We start from the raw sequence: 18,926 nt of genomic DNA, 5'->3' as shown, positions 1-18,926 counted from the left end.
AACTCAAAAATCGTAAATATCAAAGAATTGCAATTTAAATTGAATCAGCACCCCAAAAATGGTAATTGAATCGCGTGAATAGCATATTGTCCCAGCCCTACTTATTGCTATGTAGTTTGTTGGTCCCTGTTGACTTTTGCTGATCAGTACCTATTTATAGCGTCCTGTTAAAGCTTAACATTCTAACAACGTTAGATCATCATAAATATGATGCTACTGACAAGCTCAATATTACTCTTCTAAAACATGGTAACAAAAGCTTTCTTGCATGCAGAAACCACAGGTCCCACTAAATCCATTGTATCATGGAAGAAAAGTACTGTTTTACACACTCAGGGTAAGTCCAGCTGTTGTGTGTGGGTAGAGTTTTACACATACACCTGCTGTTTAAAGTGCAAACTTGTACATGTTTTTCCTTGTAAAGTTTTTTGAAGATAATAGAGTACATGCAGTAAACATCAGAAAATACTGAGACTGTTCCAGAGGTATCAAGCGCATTGCTTTTCATGGTTTTATTTATCGCTTCTAAATTCAGCCTTCAGGTATTGATTAGAGTCCAACATCAAAAAGCATTTAAAGAGGAAGGGAAGAGGTCTGACTGCTTGTATGGCCTGCGGCAGAAGTGAAGAGCCTGTTTGGAAGTGATGCATGCTAAGTCCTTGTGCAGTGCTATTATTTATGGATAACTTTGAGTCATTTGGCTGGCGAGCTCCAGGTGAGGTGTTTTTCATCAGAACAGCGCAGACGTTTTCTTATAAAGAAGATTTCAAAAGCACTGGATTTCTCATATGTTCTTCAATTTGCTGCTTTTTCACAGAGATGTTTCACTAGTGCCATTTTCTCAATGCTTTTCTTCTTATCACACAGTTGTAGCTTTACGGTACCTTTTATAATATGTCGGCTGTGATTGAATCACTGGTCTGACAGTATCATTATCAAGATCGTTGAGTTAAAATGGGCCGATTTACAGTCCCAGTAATCGAGCATGACTAGTCAAGAATGACAGTAACGTGTGAGGAGTGTATTCACCAAATTGATAACAAGACAATTGCTGCAGGACTGCACACGGTGTCCTGAGGAATGACCCCATGCACTTTGCAGTTTGGCCGTCCAAGTGCCTCATACCAAAAACTGAAAATCCTCACTTTACACTATGAGTTTCCCAGACACTGTCAGCACTGCTTTGTACAGTCCTGTCTGTGTGCAGAGACACGTTTGAGGATTGTTTATCGTAGCTTGTGAGGGGAACAAGCTCTGGCTGGACGAATAAAGAGGTCACCAGCTCTGAATTTATTCAATCTCATTAATGGATTTCATCAGAGCCTCTGATGCACTCAATCAGAACGCGCGCTGGCTATTTATGCACTTAAATCAGTGTAACAGTAATGCCCTAGAAGCAGATTGACGTACAGATCTGCTGCATTATTCCTGAGGAGTGAAGATCTATTGTCGATTCAGCTATGTTAAACATTGACTTCTCCACAGGAAGTCATGCAGTTTTAATTCATGAAAGAGTCCGCTTTGGCTGGACAAAAGAACAATGGTTCTAAATGGGCTTCTTGTGAATAGAGTATAAATGCCAGGATGTGTGTGTTTTTTTTCAATTCTTTCTTTTTTTCCATTCAAGGAAGACAGAATACACCGGGGACTTTCATCTAGACCTTTTTCGCCCACATGCTCTATCAAAGCCTGACATTTGATGTACTGTGTTTCTCACTTATTCCTTGTAGTAAAAGGTTGAGGAAAAGTGTAACACATGACACACCGCACCGCTCAGGCCTCATCACCCCTGACTTGTGCTGTATCATGGCAAACCTATTCTGATTCTGAACAGCACAAAATGTTTTTTAAGAGTAAAATACTGCAGACAATGCAGGTGTTTGAAGACAAAGTGGGAACGGAGAAGGTGACACATTTGGTTTTGATAATGAAACGGCCTTATCCACTCCTCTCCAGGTGAGTTTGCAGAAAAGTGATGCATAATGAGAGAGTTGAGAATAGCTCCTCTGCCCTTCCTCCCATTCTGCTGCTTTGTTCCTAATGAAAGACAAACAGAAATGTTTTCTATTTGGATGGAGGTCCAAGCCTGCACTGCACACAATGAGTGCCTTCAAGTGTGTGTGAAGAATTTTCCTCTTACTTAAAAGTCGGTTTGAGTTTCTCTCACTACTCTTACTTTACTCCAGGTTTCACTGTGGAGTCCTACCTCCATCTTTGAAGGGCCTGCATGGACTGAAACAACCCATCTCAGCTCTTCTTGTCAATTAACATGATGGGACAGGTCCAAACATGCACACAGACGTGCACACACATGCTAAAAACTGATTAAAAGAAAGTGTCAAGGGAAGTTTGTAAATTGGTTTTGGGGGTTTTATTATTTGAGTTACGTTTTGCATCGACTCAGTCAAAGAGTAATGTTAACTTTCAACTAATGGGCTTAATTTTCCTGTAATAAAGCTGCATTTTAGGAGCCCTTGGGTGCTGATGCCCTCTTTGCTGAAACTGCTTTTTAGCTTTTAGCTGTGTAGGCCTAAATATCTACACTGGGACTTGAGTTGTTTTGTAATTTCAGGGCTTGATGTTTGAGCCTTGGCTTCCTCTGAGCCACATCTTTGGCTGATCTTGGCACTTCTCATGTTCCCGAGGTCTCCTTGTTGCAGCTCGAGACACTTGTGGGGAAATCTAGCCCACATCACCCACTTTTCTGACGAATGAGAAACACACAAGCGCTCTCCGAATCACGCTCCACATTCCACTTCACAGAGGAATCCCTGACCTCATTTTTAACACTCTTTCTTGTAGTGATACCAAACCATGTAAAGCGCGCAGCCCTGCAGGTTTCAGCTGATGTTTGACATTCAAAGGTGCATTTGAAAGGTGTGTTTATTATCAATACCTGTGTTTGTGAATCACCAAAACAGAAAGCTAAGCTGCAGATGTCCGCACATTTGACAGTTGACTCCATGCATTGCAAATGAGCTTGTGCAGGCAGCAGCTGTTTACCCCAGTATGCATATTTGTTCCCTATATGCATTGCAATTTAGCATCAGGAGTGTGCAGTGTACACACTCATGATTCCAGTGAAAAAAAACAGCTCATTTAGTTAAGTATGATTCATACTGAATAATGCTAAAGACTATTGTTTGTGTAATTAGTACAATTCATTTTGTATGTCTCTTTGTCTAACTGAAGAGTATGTGGAGAAAATGCAGAAAAGAAGTTTCCCTTTCTGTCGAACAGTGTTTGTATGTGAATATGAAGAACAATGATGTGTTACGGGAGAGTAGAAAACACTGAGAGCACAGAAACCTAATTCAAACTTATATCAAATTTTGCCCCCCAAAAATGGCCGTCATCTTACTCAGCTTGAAGTGAGGTTGCCACAAAAACTGCTTCCCCTGGTGACTGGCTGCAGTAAAGGTCAAACTATCCAACTCCCCAGTCATTCTAGATGAGCTGTGGTCAAACTTAGCGATGATTGACAGTTACCGTTCTCGTGTATTATTGAGGGGGATTGGAAAATAGGAGGGAGAGACAAGAAGAGATTAGACTCTCGAAAGGAAAAAATGAAATTTATTTTTGTCACCTGGCTTCACTCAGATTCTTTTAGAGTCCCTCATAGCCTTTCTGGGCAGACTCTGGCTGCACAGCGACTGCCAATGGCGGTGTCTCTGAAGGGGGTATTTTGGCTTCAAAACTGTACAATGGGAAATGGTGGAGCAATGCTGTCCGATATACAGTCAATGGTTACTGCGCAAGATATCAATATCTAACATTCACATGCATTTTGCATCTGAATGGAAAATGCATTCAATTCAAGGTGCATTTTCTACTGTGCAAGATACATTATTGTCTTTGCAATTTCGTTATGTGTTGTAAAGTGAATGTGTCTTGCAACACACATTATCTACTGAGCAATACTACCTATACCATGCAAATGGAACATCTGCAGTGCCATACACTGTCTGTTGTATTAACAACATTATCTACTGTGGAACTTACATTATCTACCATGCAACATACATTATATTAAAGACAGGTATAGAAAACCCATTCGCCCATTCGATAATAGTTTCCACAGAAAATTCTGATTCAGGAATTTCTACTTGAAGTTTGACTTAATAACTGAACACATGAAGAGACGTGCATTATTCCCTCACACAAGATTCCTATTTAATGCATTAAACATGTTACACATCTCCTAATGTACAAAAAACAATATAGATAAAAATAGCGCTAACTACTGTGAAGTGGACAGTATTGTGTTGTAATAATTGTCTTATTTAAGACAAACCATGCAATAATCTTCAACTTTATGCGTTATCTCTTCCATGCAATACAAACAATTCTTTTGTGATGTTAATTTCTGTTTGAAGTACGTTACCAGATGTATAACTGACATTACACTTTTGTAAAACCTGTGTCATCTATTGTACAGTTTTAACATAGATGCATGTTTATCCCACTCCCTGTTTGTTGAGCACCAGAGGTTAGATTTGTATTTGCTTTCTTGCACACTGCACCACAGCACATGCTCTCTATAATAAAGTTTAATTAAGCTGAACTTTTCATGATGATAACGGCTTTTAAAAACACAAGGTCACACTGTTTGCAGCTGTGTGGATGTGTGGGAGTTCAGCTCTTTTACTGCCAGTTGTCTTTCCTGGTGAAATATTTAAAAGGCTCCACGTAAAAGTGAGTTTCAACACACCTGGACACCCTGTTGCCCTTTAGTGAAATAAGAGGTCGACTGCACCCATAAAACCAACATTTAGTGAATTGATCTTAAATTCCCAAGCCTGAGAGATATTATGGATCCCAAAACATTAGTGAGAACAAAAATAAAACACCAAGCTTGAAACCACATCACATTCCCACGAGCACTGTGTGTTTTAATCCCACTTACACCATCCTGTTTCAGTAATTACTCAATGCCTGTGGCTGAAAATAGTCCCAAACAAAGGCAACACTATTTTCTCCCATCGCTGAGACAAAAAAACTACAGTGCCCTGCTCTTTTCAGGAAATCATTGAGCCTTTTTTGTTCTTTCTGTAAGAATATATACCTTATTCTGTGGCATTCTGTCTTCATAGGGGTATGACTGCACGCTGTGAGGGAGTCTTTTATGAGAAGTGTTGATGATGAAATTTTGAATATGGATTGTTTAGTCCTTAAAAGCTGAATGCTGTCACTGAGGATAGGTAAAAAAAATATTGATTGAAAATGCCTGTTTGACAGCCTCATTAATCTTGATTTCATTTATAATATATGCAAGCAAATAAGCTACAGCTTCACTACAGCAGGCTGGTGGATGGTGGTGATCTGGATATGAGACTGTCACCTGGATGTGTAACTTTGCTCATTATTTAAAGAAACAGATATCACACAAAGTGGCTAACTATCCTTTTTTCCTTGTTGGCTTAGTTCTTGATTTGTGTTGTCCTGGTTTCTACAGTTGCTTCAAAAGCCTCAAGGCACCTGTTTATGATTTTTTTTTTTTGATTTCCCGTTGAAGCTGTTGAAAAAAAAAAAGAAAAATTAAGTTTTTTGTCTTAAATCAATTTCTACATCTTTATTTTGTTAAACTCTTCTCAAGCAGATTTAACGTTCTTACCTGCACTATCACTCTGCTGCTGTTTGTTAACCTAAACTACATGGACATAGTGACTCATAACGTGTTTAATAGCTCAATCCATCCTAAAATAATCACCCCTGTGACACAGACGTGCCCCGCATGGCTGTCCTCCACATACCTGATGCTAACGTTGTGGATAAGATTGATACTTTAACTCTGTCCCCTAATGACTAATGCACGATAAATGCTCCTGTGGTTGTTGTTAGGCTGCTGTTTTTCAAGGGCTCTCAGGGGTTCCTTGGGTTGTTGTTGAGTCTTGTATTATGGAACAAATAGCAGGGCTTAATGGTGGTGTAGATGATTTAACTGTCCTCGGGGCAATGAAAAAAGGAAAATGATTTTGTATGCTGAGGCATTGTGCAAGGTGTTCTGTACAATTTTCAAGCACTTAATTTCTTCTAGCTTTCTAAAAACAGATGTAAAAATCAGGTACATTTTCACAAAGGTAAAATGTAAAAAAATCTCTTTCAGGCCACACTCTCTGCGAAGAACATCTCATTTAAATTACTGGTTAACCTACATAGCTGTTATTCAATTCTGCTTGTTAGATTTCAGCTGTAAGGATGCTGTTTGAGTGCAGCGTAGTTCTCCTCCGTCTCCTCCAGGCCCAGCACCAACTGTGATGTCTGCTCGGCTCCATTGGAGACGCTGTGGCTTTAATCCTTTTGCCCACAGGGGACGGCTGACATGGATGAGTGTAAACTGTTGACATGGTGCTGTCTCCTTTGCTCTCTGATCAAAGACGGTGTAGCCCTCCTGTTTCACAACCTGCCTTCAAATATGCTCCAGTCTGTGCCACAGAGACTTCCTACCTCTCTCTTTCACACTTAACCCATGTTTCCCCGCCACGAATCGATACATCTGATGACAACAAAGCAGCCATTTATAACTTTACCCGTGCTGCTTTTCTTCCAGGCAGAGAATTTGAAACGGAAAATGTTGTGTAAGAGTCTCATACAATAGTGAAGAGGGCCATTTTTGGAGACGGTTAATGTGCTGACTTTAAGTACAAGGAAAGACTCAGCTTGATGTAGTGCTTAGTTTAATTAATCACCGGTAATGATGTAACCATTAGCAAGAGCTGAGCTAGTCTGAAGTGGTTGGAGATGTGTGTGTGAGAATGTGTGTGTTTGTATGTTATGTGTGTAGATGCTGATCAAGCTTTCTCAGGCTCACTGTAGGAAGGTGGTTAGGTCTGCGTGGGTCCAGGAAGTTCTGCTGTTGCTCAAACGTTACCCTTCGACCTCATGCTAAGAGGTGTGATGAACAGTTGTTGTCATGGCTACATCAATAAAGAAGAACCGACCCCAGTCATCATGGTGGTATCTGTGTGATGAATCATATAAATGCCAGTATTTTTAGTTTAGGTTCGTCAACGCGGAGATTTGGGCTGCAGTTAACAATTATTTTAGTAATAAATGACTCTGCCGATTATATTTACGATAAACTGATTAATCGGAAAAAAAGATGAGAATGCATAATAGTAAAATTCACAAAACCCAACGTGTTGTTATCTTAGTTGATGACTATTATTTGCTCAATGATGAATACAAAGAAAAAACATATTTGAACGTAGTTTAAGCTAACCTGATGCTAAATGTATAAAGCATAACAAATGACATGTATTGTCACTTACAGAATCACGAGTATGGGAAAAGTAATAGAAAATACATGGTTATGTAATCGGATTAAGAACTAAAAGGGCCAAAAAGACAAAAAAATAAAAACGTTTCATCAATCTTTTTACCTGCAGGTCAAACAGTACACCCCTCTGTCCCACCACTATCTGTAGCAGCTAACGCTAATGCTAACATTGACTCAGTGAACTCCTAGCAGTTTTCAAACAGGGTGACAATTTAATAGAAATACAAAAAAAGTCCTAAAAGACACACCATGCATTTCACAACATATGAGAGGAGTGTATGTGGGATTTTGTAGATACTTGCCTCACTGATGAGCTCCCCGGCTCGTCATCGATGAGCCCAACATGTTTGCATTTTAAGTGCTGGATCATTGCAGTCGTACTGCTGTGCCATGTGAGGTCATTTTTGCAAGTGCTGCATTTAACACGCTGTGTACTTTTACTCCCAAACTCTGGGATTTTTTGGACAACCGGCTTTTCTGGCTCTGCCATTATTCCCGTGTACATGTGTGTACATGAGCCCAGGTAATCTACACTACAGTCAAGTAGGTGGCAGTAATGCACCTTCAGCTAGTTGCCAACCGCTAAATAATCCAATAAAAAGGAAGAAAACAAATAAACTGAAGACAAACTGATACAATAATAGTGCAGCACAGTGCATCAATCATGGAAAAACATTGATGAGGTTTCACTATTCAATTTTTATCGATTTTATCAATTCATCGTTGCAGTCGTGATGTTAGAGATTTCCATGTGTCATGGAAATTTTCTGTTTGAAAAGGACCGCACAAAGGGGCGAGGATGCTGAAATGGTGTCTTTCGTCTGCACAAGGCCAGGCAGACCTCGCATCAAGCATAAACCAAGCTTTAATGTACAGGCTTAAAGCCCTCCTCTTGAGTTACCATTTCTAACATGGCCCCTGTTGATAAAAGGCCTAAGTACTCAGTATCAGGTCTGACTTGTGGCAGAAAAAAATATATACATCCACTGGGCTGGCTGCTGTTTGAGAGGAGGAAAGGGATAAAGAGGAGTGATGCTGTCTGTTGCTAGTGTTGCTTTTTGGAGATATTAGTCAGAGGTATGTTAAAAAAGGCACACTTAAATAGGTGGTGCAGCACTTTTGGACTGATGTCAACATTTGTGTGAGGCTGCAGCTCTGTAAATCAGTGTGTGAGGAGGTTTTTTTTTATCAGTGACCCCAGTGATGACTAAAATGTCACACCAAAAAAATGTGATTCACAAAACTGTCTTGCACAAAGTAACAAGGCTTTTACTGCCTCCACTGTGAGTCTGGCAGATTCTCATCTCTCATTTTGTTTTAGTTTGTCCTGCCATTCCTGTTTACACAGAAACAATCTGCATATGAAGTTGTTTGCATCCTTCTAGCAACAGGAAGCCAGTATTAGCCAATACATCCCCAGGTTTTGAATGGTACAGCGAGTTTTGACTGCTTCAGGCAACACAAAACACAGTTGTATTGCTTGTGTATGTGTTTGATTGACAACAGCTTCAGCTAGTCATTTCCCTCTCTACTGGCACAGGGAGCATGTTTTCACCGATGAGTTTGATTATTGCAAACCTGGGACCGCCACGCTCTGGGTGGCGTCTGCGCTTAGGACAATTTGGCCCTTCAGGATTCACTGTAATTTTGTTGACAACATGTTTTTAAGCCATTTACCTAGAGAAGCTGACAGACATTTGTGGCCGGAGGATATAGGGCTGATTTTGTTCACCCCGGGTCACATGGCTGTCTGTGTTTTATGAAATGAAGTTTCTACGTTGGAGCTTAGCAGGGAGGCTGTTGTTGGAAGCTATCATTATGTCCTTGCCCATATTGCAAACACATCGACCGTTCAGTCCACTTTATTTATTTTTCTTTCCAAGACCAGCTGCTGCTATAATTTGATTGATAGTAGCTGAAAGAGAGCAAGAAGCATCACTGGGCTTGCAGGAAAAGCTCCTCTTGTTTTCTGCTCCTCTTGTTTCCCTGATGGTGATGATCATTACTGCCCATTAAGGATTTGTGTCAAATGATGGCACCTGGGCTGAAAGCAAGTTTTTTTGGAAACAGCACCACAGATTTGTTTCCACAAGCTGAGAAGGGGAACCAAAATTTTTGAAAATGGCCTTGTGGACTGAGAGACATGAAGCCGTGGAGTAAAACTTGTATAGTGTGTTAAGGTGATGGTCACAACAGTGTGTTACAAGCTGTCTAGAAAGTTCACAGCTGCAGCTGGGGGATCTGAACAATAGTATAAATAAACTTCACACAAGAATAAGGATGTTTTTTGTATTATTTTTTTAAATGTTTTTTAGCCATAAATTGCTAAGAAAGTCTTTTTATTTCCCTTTTTAATGGTGCCACATTTGTAAAGAACATGCACATGTGGGGTGAGAGGCAAAACTGAGTATGTGGGCTGCTCCCTTGAAAAATTTGCAGAATCTTCTTTGCCACTACCAAACAGCTTATCCTGCCATAGACTCTTTCCCCTGCTTCCAATGTTGCCAACTCCCCAGTAGGAAAGGAAAGTAGCTATTTGCTGACCCAAACGTTGCTAGAAGTCACTAACTTTGTGCCTTTGTATGTAGCTGCATTATTGCCCATTTGCATGTAATTGTTATGGATGCTGTAGGAGTGAGGAGCGTTATCGTGGGACACAAAAAGCATATAAAAGAAAAAACACCCACCATAGATGTAACTACAAATGAACTCACTTGTGTCTATTACTAATGTATTCAATTTTATTTTATTTATTTGTTATTTTTGTGACAAAATATCTTCCTTCCCTTTTCCTTTATCCCGGCTTGGGACCACAGCAGCACCCACTGCTCATTGAAAAGAGTAAGATTAAAACATGTTTTCATGTCAGTCTCCCTACCCAAAAAATGGCTAGATTTGTCGCTGGTTTCTTTTTTTGAAAAAGAGTCTCCAGAGGAGTCTGAAAAGTCATTAAATATGGCGAGAAAGTTACTAAATTGGCAACACTGCCTGCTTCAAATCAGAATCAGAATCAGAATCAGAATCAGAATCTCTTTATTGTTCCGTGGGGGGAAATTAGTTTTGCAGCAGTGCACACAAAAGACAAGGTAACAACAACAAGTTATAAAACATAAAAATACACAAAAACATTAAAAGTTTAAATCAACACATGAATCTGCTCCATGTTAACACAAGTCAACCGTCTCCATAAACAAGACTTTAGATATTTAATTTGGGTAATTTTTTACCATCAACTTTCTTCTTATAGTGCTTAATTTCAATGAACAATAACTTTCAAATCTGGAAACAGATAATACTGAGTTACGAACAAGCACAGTAACACATGCAGGAAGATAAACCCAGTCTGCAGTCAAATATGTGTCAGATTTAAATATTATAGGCTCTACCGCACAGAAAATTATTTTCTTGAGAGATGATCTATTCTTACATAAAAATCTGGGGTCTGGTTTTTGTGTTTAGATTTGTCAGTTACTTTGATTCCAAATATATTTCATAATATATTTCATGAATAGTAGATAGAATATTTTTCCAATCTTTTGTCTGGGTTTTAGATAAAACGTTCCATTTCCTGGTGGTTTTTATCAACCTCTGTATCCTTTCTCCACAGTTGCATCGGCTGGCCAACCTCACCATGCTGCAGACGGGCACCATGGGAGCAGCAGCATAATGAGGGAGAGGAGGGCAGCAGGTGACCCCTACTGGTCCTATTCAGGTGAGCACTCATTTGTGCGCTGACTGGAGTCCCCGGCAGGAGGGGAAATGTAATTTTTGACTCCCTTACCCTGGCTTTATCACATTTTTTTTTCCTTTTCTTCTCAATAATTTTCGCTATTTTCTTCTCACTGCTGCTGCCAAAAGATCTGAATTCCGTATTTAGTATTCATATAATAGTGTGTGTTTTCACTCCATTTGATAACACTAATTAAACGAATGCGCTGGAGAGAAGATAACTCAGACTTTGACTGACAGCAAAGGGATTTGATGTAAAGATTTAGTTGTTGATGCTGATTTAAAGTCCACATGAGTGGACTGAATATATCACTGTTTGGATCAGACATACAGAGCATGTGTTTAATGCATGAGGATAAATGTGTCATACTTAACTGTTCTGTTTATGATTTCACAAATGCAGTAGCCTTTGCTCGGTTCCTGTTTTTAAATTTTGCCTCTATTATTGACAATGTGCATGCCTTTTAAGCCAAAGTAAGTGCTTTTGGGAATTTTGGGTTCTCTCCTCCTCTAATCTACCATAACAAAGTGATGAGACGGGTGGATATTGCAGCCCAGGGTGAACAGTGGGATGTACGCACTAATGGATGATTCATTATGTGCACTGTTACCACTGTAAATAATCTCTGAGAAGTAGGTGTTTGCATGTTTGAGTTGGGGTGTTTTTTTTGCAAGAGAAAATGTAGAATTAATGTGTGAACTCTATTCTCTGAAGCTGTTAAGTTGCAGCAAGTCAGTTATTAACTTAAGAAAGTCTGCAAAAAATAATAATAAAAACAAAACCTCAGCATAACGAATATAAATGACTCGGTTATAATAGTTAAATACAGTTTAAGGCAATCACTCCTAACCCTGTGCTGTAGCACTCGAGGCTACAAACATGCGGCATTTATTTCACTATTTATGTAGTTGACATTGAGCTTTGCATTCACACTTTATGAATTAAACATTAAGACACCATAAAGGTTACTCTTAAAAAAGGAAATCAATATGAAAATTGCTCCATCTGCGTTAGAAATTCCTCAGTGTTTAATACTATGATGTGTTTTCTTCAGACCTGAAGATACATTTGTTGGCTGAGCACAGCCCTGATAAGCACACATTAATGTTTTTTCAGAGTGCTGCATCACATTCACTCCGCTGAGCAAACAAAGCCCCCTGTCCACCATTGAGCACTTCCAGTGGGACACAGGGGTTACGTGCTCTGATCGAGGGCACCTCATTGGAGGAGCTCAGGAAGTTGCAACCAGTCGGTAAAATGACAAAGTCTGTCCCTTTGCTCTTGCAATGAATCACAACAGTGGGAATAAAATAGTGAGGGACAGTTTATCTTTGGCTCTACTGTGAGGAGAACACATGTATGTTAGTGTGCACATGCACATCAGACTAAGCTCAGACTTGGCACTCTTCTTTGCTCTATTAAATTTTGGGGCCCGGTGTCTTTTATTTGCCAGATGGTTCTGTGTGCACAGAGTTGTATGCATGCTTAGTGAGAGGCAGGCTAGTAATTGGGAGAATATTGGATCCCTTAGTGTGTGTTTAAATTATTTTATTTTCGTTAAAGGGAGTGTGGACAAAAAATCGGGTTATGGAGCTGGCTGACACGGGTTGATTTTGGACATTCATTTTAGGCCCGTGCAGGGCACCGATTCGTAGCAGAGAAGGCAGCTGGCCGATTGTGCTCAGAAAAAGGGAAGCATTGAGGGAACACAGAAATGTCCATGGCTTTGGAAAGGTAATTAGTGGCTAAGGCAGTGAATGGGGTACAGACAAGCCTGCCTTAGCAGCTAAATGGTTATTAAGGGCATTTGCTCTGTGCGAGTGAGTGTAAAAAATGCACTCAGTAGGGTTAGCCTAAAGCCAGAGGGTAAGAGGCAGACTTCTGCTCTTTGAGCTCAAAAACACACAATGTATAGGAGAGGAAAAGCTGTATTTTCACACTTATTTTTCAACACTTCTCCCTGAGTATTCTTTTATCTACTATTCTGTTGAAGAATGTAGAATAATATAGTCCTGACAAACTGGGGCAGTCATGAAAACAATTATGAATCAACAACCTCTCTGAACCCCTCTGCCAGGTGGTCCCTCTTCAGAGGATATAGCTTCTATGATTTCCAAAAAGAGGATCACATTTTGATTCATGAGACCACAGGACAATTTTACTTTTGTTGTTTACTTGATTCGGGATCAAAGAAGTTTCCTGTGTTTCTTGATCATGTGATTTGTGCTTCCTCTTTAACCCACAGAGCCAAACTGTTTCCTCAGGCAGCTGCTTTCAGAAGTGATACTGAGCTCATGCAGTGATTTCCACTACAGAGTCATGTCTGTTTTTATTGCTGTGTTTCAGTTTTAAGCTGAGCAGCATTGTTCAGAAACCTATGACCTATTTTTGTCTGAATGTATTCTCCCTGACACAGGGCTGTGAACCTATTTCTATCTTTAACTCTGAGAGACTGAAACCCCTTTTAAACAAAAGATTTTACCAACCTGTTGCTAATTAACCCAATTACATGGCAGATGTCCCTGCAGATGTTTTTTTATTGCATTTCATTGTCTTCATCCACTAACTTTTTAAAACCTGTTGCTGACATCCAATTTAAAACAAGTATTTAAGTTTTTCCTTTCCATCATTTTAAGCACGTTAGCATTATCTTTATGAGGTTATATTTGTGCCATCAGAAACTGAAATTGAATTAAAATATTGAATCTGAAAAGCATGAAGTGTAACTGAAAATTAATGTTTTGAAAATGAATTATTTTTTTTAATTGAATTAATTTTTTTAATTGAATTTGAAAAAACACAAAATTCAATTTCAATTCACAAAAAGCAGATTCAGTTTTGAAATTCAATTTCAATTCAGAGTGGCACGACCAATACGTCATCTTGTGCCCATTGAGGAGACTAATCGAGCAGATTCACAGACACCCTCTACACGTCCGCTGTCTGTGCTGACATACCTGGGCTGTTGTGTTAGCTGTTGTTAGCATGCCCTGCGTTTAGTTCACAAATACCACTCGAGGCATGTAAATAACACTGAGGTAGCATTTCTACAAATATAAGTTGAACAATACTATGTATATGGCTGATTTAGAGTTACAAACATTTGTCAGAAGTGCTTATGAACTGATTATTACAGGAGTTTGATAACTGTTTAGAACGGGGGGCAGCCATCTTCGATTGTCAACTAGGGGGTGGTTGGGGGCTTGTATGTGATTTCATTCATTTCTATACTGGCTGTCCCTTTCGGGGTTGCAGGGCGGGTGCAGCTGTCACTGGGCGAGAGGCGGTAGCAGAGAGGTAGTAGAGAGCGGTACTGGTTGCCAGTCGGTTGCAGGGTAACATAATAGACAAACAACCATGTGTATTGTGTGATTTCTAACTTGATTTTTCAACCGCTGGTCTTCAGCCATCGTTGTACTGACGATCGTCCCGCTCAGGGGAGAGGGAATACAGCTAGACACAACACAGGAGAGTCCGGGGATGTGCAGAGGTAGAGGGTGTCTGTGAATCTGTGCTCGATTAGTCTCCCTGCAGACACAAGATGACGTAACGGTCGTGCCGCTCTGAATTGAAACTGAATATTAAAACTGAATCTGCTTTTTGTGAATTGAATTTTAAAACTGAATCTGCTTTTTGTGAATTGAAATTGAATTTTAAAACGGAATCTGCTTTTTGTGAATTGAAATTGAATTTAAAAACTGAAACTGCTTTTTATGAATTGAAATTGAATTCTGTGTTTTTTCAAATTCAATTAAAAAAAAAAATTCAATTAAAAAAATAAATTCATTTTCAAAACATTAATTTTCAGTTACACTTCATGCTTTTCAAATTCAATATTTTAATTCAGTTTCAGTTTCTGATGGCACAAATATAACCCCATATATTTTCAAGTAAAAACAGGATGTAAATGAATCACAAATGATCAGAATCTGATATGATGTCATCTTCACAGTGGTCTATCTGTTGGGTGATTTTTTTTTCTTTTTTGAAATTGGTACCCTGTGGTTATTGACAAGCAAGCACCGCAAGCTATCGAACTTGGACACATCAGGACACTGAGGAAAGAGGCAGACCGTGCAAAGAGCGCTGTGATCGTTCAATGACATGATGCCTTCCTGTGTGCTTTGGTTATGAACCGCACTGTAAGAAGCCTCAAACCTACACCCTGAAATTTGATTAAAAGTTATTTAAAGCATGCTGTGTGTATGTGCATGTGAGTATGTATGTGTGTGTGTGCCCGTGTAAAGAGGCATTTTTCATAAGAAGGATGATATCATACTCACTGCAGGACTCCCACAGGAACAGGGCTATGCATCATTTCCCCCCTTTTTATATCTCTGCAGGTTTTCACATCTCCCCCGTTCGTTTCCTTGACTTCCTTTTTTATTCGCGGTTCTATGTTTGTGGCCCCAAATATAGGCAGTAGTTTGCATTTGATTGCACTCTTGTTGATTTATTGTTCGAGTTTAATTACAGCACAACAGTTGGAGCACCTTAGTGTGCATTTGCAGAGGAATTACGCTTGTTCCTTCTAACTGTGTGTAGAATGAAAAACAAGAATGAAAATAAAACCAAGCAAAGACTTATTGTAACAGCGTAGAAAAAAATGGATTTTTTTCTTGAATTAATTCAAATGTAGCATTTATTTGAAAAGAGTGAAGGATTTATTTCCTTACTATGTGTAATGTAGACTCTTTTAGTTTACAATAGACTGCAAAACACAGACGTAACCTCAGTTCTTTCCCCCACTTTGCATTTTGATCAGGGTTTGTAGCCAAATGATGAGGATTGCAATATTGGAGAAGCTGATTTAACTGAATTTTATGTCAACCTGTGCATATCTTTGTGCAGCTGTTTGTCTCAATATCTTCAATTTAGATGAGTTACATAAACAAAATCTGTCTGTACAGTGTGTAGGAAAATGAAATGTGCTGGTTTGACCAAAAACACTGTCTTATCAAAGCTGTTAAAATGTTTGTTCTTTTGAAAACTGGGCGTCTTATCGTGGATGTTAATGGGGATTCCCTGACTTTAGGTACCAGCTCAGAGTTGACATTCGAGGAGCTGCAACTTTTCCCACATCTCCACATCACAGTGGCTTTGTTATCAACACCAGAGGTTTTCACTTGGTTACAAAAATGACCAGTGTAATAAAGAACCTCAGGACACTGAGCTGGAGTAAGGCCAGGATGATGTTACCTAAATTTCCTGATGGTGATGTGACTGCAGAGATGTCATGTCTGTGGTCACACCCCTGTGCTCAGATCAGCCCCTAAAGTTTAACAGAAAAAAAATGAAGAAGAATATGTAATGACAGACAATGGAGACGAAGAGTTTAATAACTGGAAGAAAAACAAAGGTCTCAATCTAAATTAGTATGATAAAACTGCAGATGCCACATTTTTTATGGCCATCTTTTCAAATGAAACCCTGAATCAATTCATATTTTTATTTATTTTTATGTTACACTTTCTGTCATAGTTTTAGAAATTTAAGGCTGTTTCAGTTTTTATTTTCATTTCTATTTGAAGTTTAATCTCCACTTCCCTGTGAACCGTGGTAGCCAGGATCACGTTGCAGATACAGTACTCTAAATAATGCCTAATCAAACACTTCATGTCAGTAATTTCTCACACGATTTACTCTCCCCAACCTCTCTGCTTTGCATAGATAGAGCTCCATCTCTGTGTCTGCATCCAGCAGTGGTGTATGTTTGGATGGAAGCCACCTTGACAAGCTGTTTGTAGCTGCTGAAAAAGCCTGCGATTGTGTGATACGTGCAGGTTATATTTTCCCCCTCTGCCTGCCTGCTTTTTTTTTTTTTATATATTCCACTTCACCAAGATTGCCCGTGATCATTAGCAATCTTTCCACTCATGTCTCACATAATGAAGTGAATGAAGTGTCATTTTCAATCAATTGCTATGTTGATCCAACTTAATTAGTACTTTAGAGGATACAAAACAAGATTAGGTAACTCACTGTGCTTGATTGCCGGGGCTGTTTGTTTTGGCCCTCGATTCTCTTTCCGTGCACATTTTCTCTAGCTTCCTGTATCCTCCCAACTCTTTCAGTCCATCATCATTTTTGTTCTATTTTTGGAGAAAATGTGCACCTTAGTTTTTACTGACTAATTCCTCCCAGTGTGTGAGAGATAAACACCTCAATCACTCATTATTCTTCAGCTGCTAAATAGATCTCCCATCGATACAAATCTGTGGTTTGAAAAAAATCCTCCTCAGTATTTCCTGAGAGTTTTTTTATGTTGTTGATTTCAACACAGACTATTCCTCTACATTGGTTATTCGATTTTGACATGTTAAACCTCAGGTTTCATATAATTTTCTCCTGGTTGGGTGCTTGTGAAGGCAGTGCACTTTGTCTCTTGCGACCTGACACCCCCCACTCTGCAAAGACTGGAGGGAAAAGAGCAATGCCATGTTGTCATGGTGCCCGACAGAAGGAGCTCTGCCTCCTGGAGCTAATGAATCTAGAGGAGGATTGCTCCCCGTAGCCCTCTGTGTATGAGAAGCCCTTGACTTTAAACCAAAGATCCTGGCTACATGGCTGCACATGTGGTTTCCATGGAGGGAAGTGTTGGGGCATTGTGTGCAGGGACTTTGGGTTGTACTCTTGAGAGATAAAACCACTTCGAGGTGTGTTTCCCGGTGAGAAAAATGGAGGTAATCTTCACCAGAGCGTTCCACCCTCCTGTTGATGAAATCAGATTTATTTTATAAATAATGATGTTTTTCTCCTGATTGTTCGAAGCAATCAAATTCTGAATATTAAAGCTATTGTGGGATTCGCTTTGTGTCATGAATCCTGACACACAGTATTGGTTGCCCAATGAATGCTACAAAGCAAATATTAAATCAGATTATTTGCAAGGGTGAAATACAGCTGAGCATTATACAGTTAAATTAAATTTCCAGTCATCATGCGTTCCAATGACATTAGTGTACACTCCAGATTTTTCTTGCGGCTTGGCAAACAATGTGGCCAAGTCTTATAAATTTCAAGATGCTTTTTTGCAATAGCAAACCAAAGTAAATAAAGTTCCATTAGAGACGTAACAGTAACTTTTGAGACCATTTAACACTAAAGTGGTGACGCAAAATAGTGGGATGGAAATAAATATTGATTCACCTTGTTACAACAGAGTGTGCTATCTGCCTTCGAATGCTTCTGTTGGATACATTATATCTCCCTCATCTGTAACAGATGAAGGTTTTACATCAAGGATTGGTGTAGATAATGGGCACCCCCCCAAACAAAGTGCTTGAGCAATTGAGAGCATTTATGTTCATAAGAGTGCTATCTGCTGGTTCTAAACATGTTAACTGCCCCTATTTTATTCTCTGTCTTTCTCAAGTGAAAATCTGTTAGTAAATGGTGTTGAGATTCCAGCATCACAAACCATTTTACAGCGCTGCAAGTTGTAGGGTTTTCCTGGAGTTCCAGTGAATTACAGGAATTTTCAAATTTGGAAACTTTCCAAAAGAATTTTTGGGGATTTATATTAACTGCATTTACGTGGTCATTTACATGTATAGATATTAAACATTGTGTTTTATTACCTCTGCCAATGAGGTTATGTTTTTAAAAGAGTCTGTTTGTTTCTTTGTTTGATTTTCTGTGAACTTCATAACTCAAAAAGTAATGAACAGATCTCGGGTCGGGGTCAAAGTCTGGATCGGGGAAGTTTTGAAAGGATTCTTGTGAGATAGGGCTGTTTCCACCATATGTATAACTTAACGATAAATGGTCAGATTGCTTTGCAAAACAAGACAAGGTCACCATAATTTCTGACAGTCATCCAGATCCCGACAATATTCTGGATAAGATCCGGAATATGAAATGTGTCCTGGATCGTGATTTTCAACACTGTCGGGTAACAAATTATCGCACAAACCT

At 39.3% G+C, this 18,926-nt stretch overlaps 1 protein-coding gene across 1 annotated transcript in view; it reads left to right on the top strand.

Annotated features, from left to right (window-relative positions):
- The window catches only part of ca16b (carbonic anhydrase XVI b), a 128,560-nt gene that overhangs the window by 19,904 nt on the left and 89,730 nt on the right, over window positions 1-18,926 (top strand). Inside the window, exon 2 of the mRNA XM_074666971.1 lies at window positions 10,887-10,991. Coding sequence (XP_074523072.1) covers window positions 10,887-10,991 — 105 coding nt within the window. The remainder of the gene's footprint in view (window positions 1-10,886; window positions 10,992-18,926) is intronic.

This window comes from Halichoeres trimaculatus, unplaced genomic scaffold, assembly GCF_033239565.1.
Source record: "Halichoeres trimaculatus isolate MK-OKI-2021-1 unplaced genomic scaffold, fHalTri1.1 fHalTri1_scaffold_1, whole genome shotgun sequence".
Classification (NCBI taxonomy): Eukaryota; Metazoa; Chordata; class Actinopteri; order Labriformes; family Labridae; genus Halichoeres; species Halichoeres trimaculatus.
This window is presented reverse-complemented; position numbering and strand designations above follow the sequence as displayed.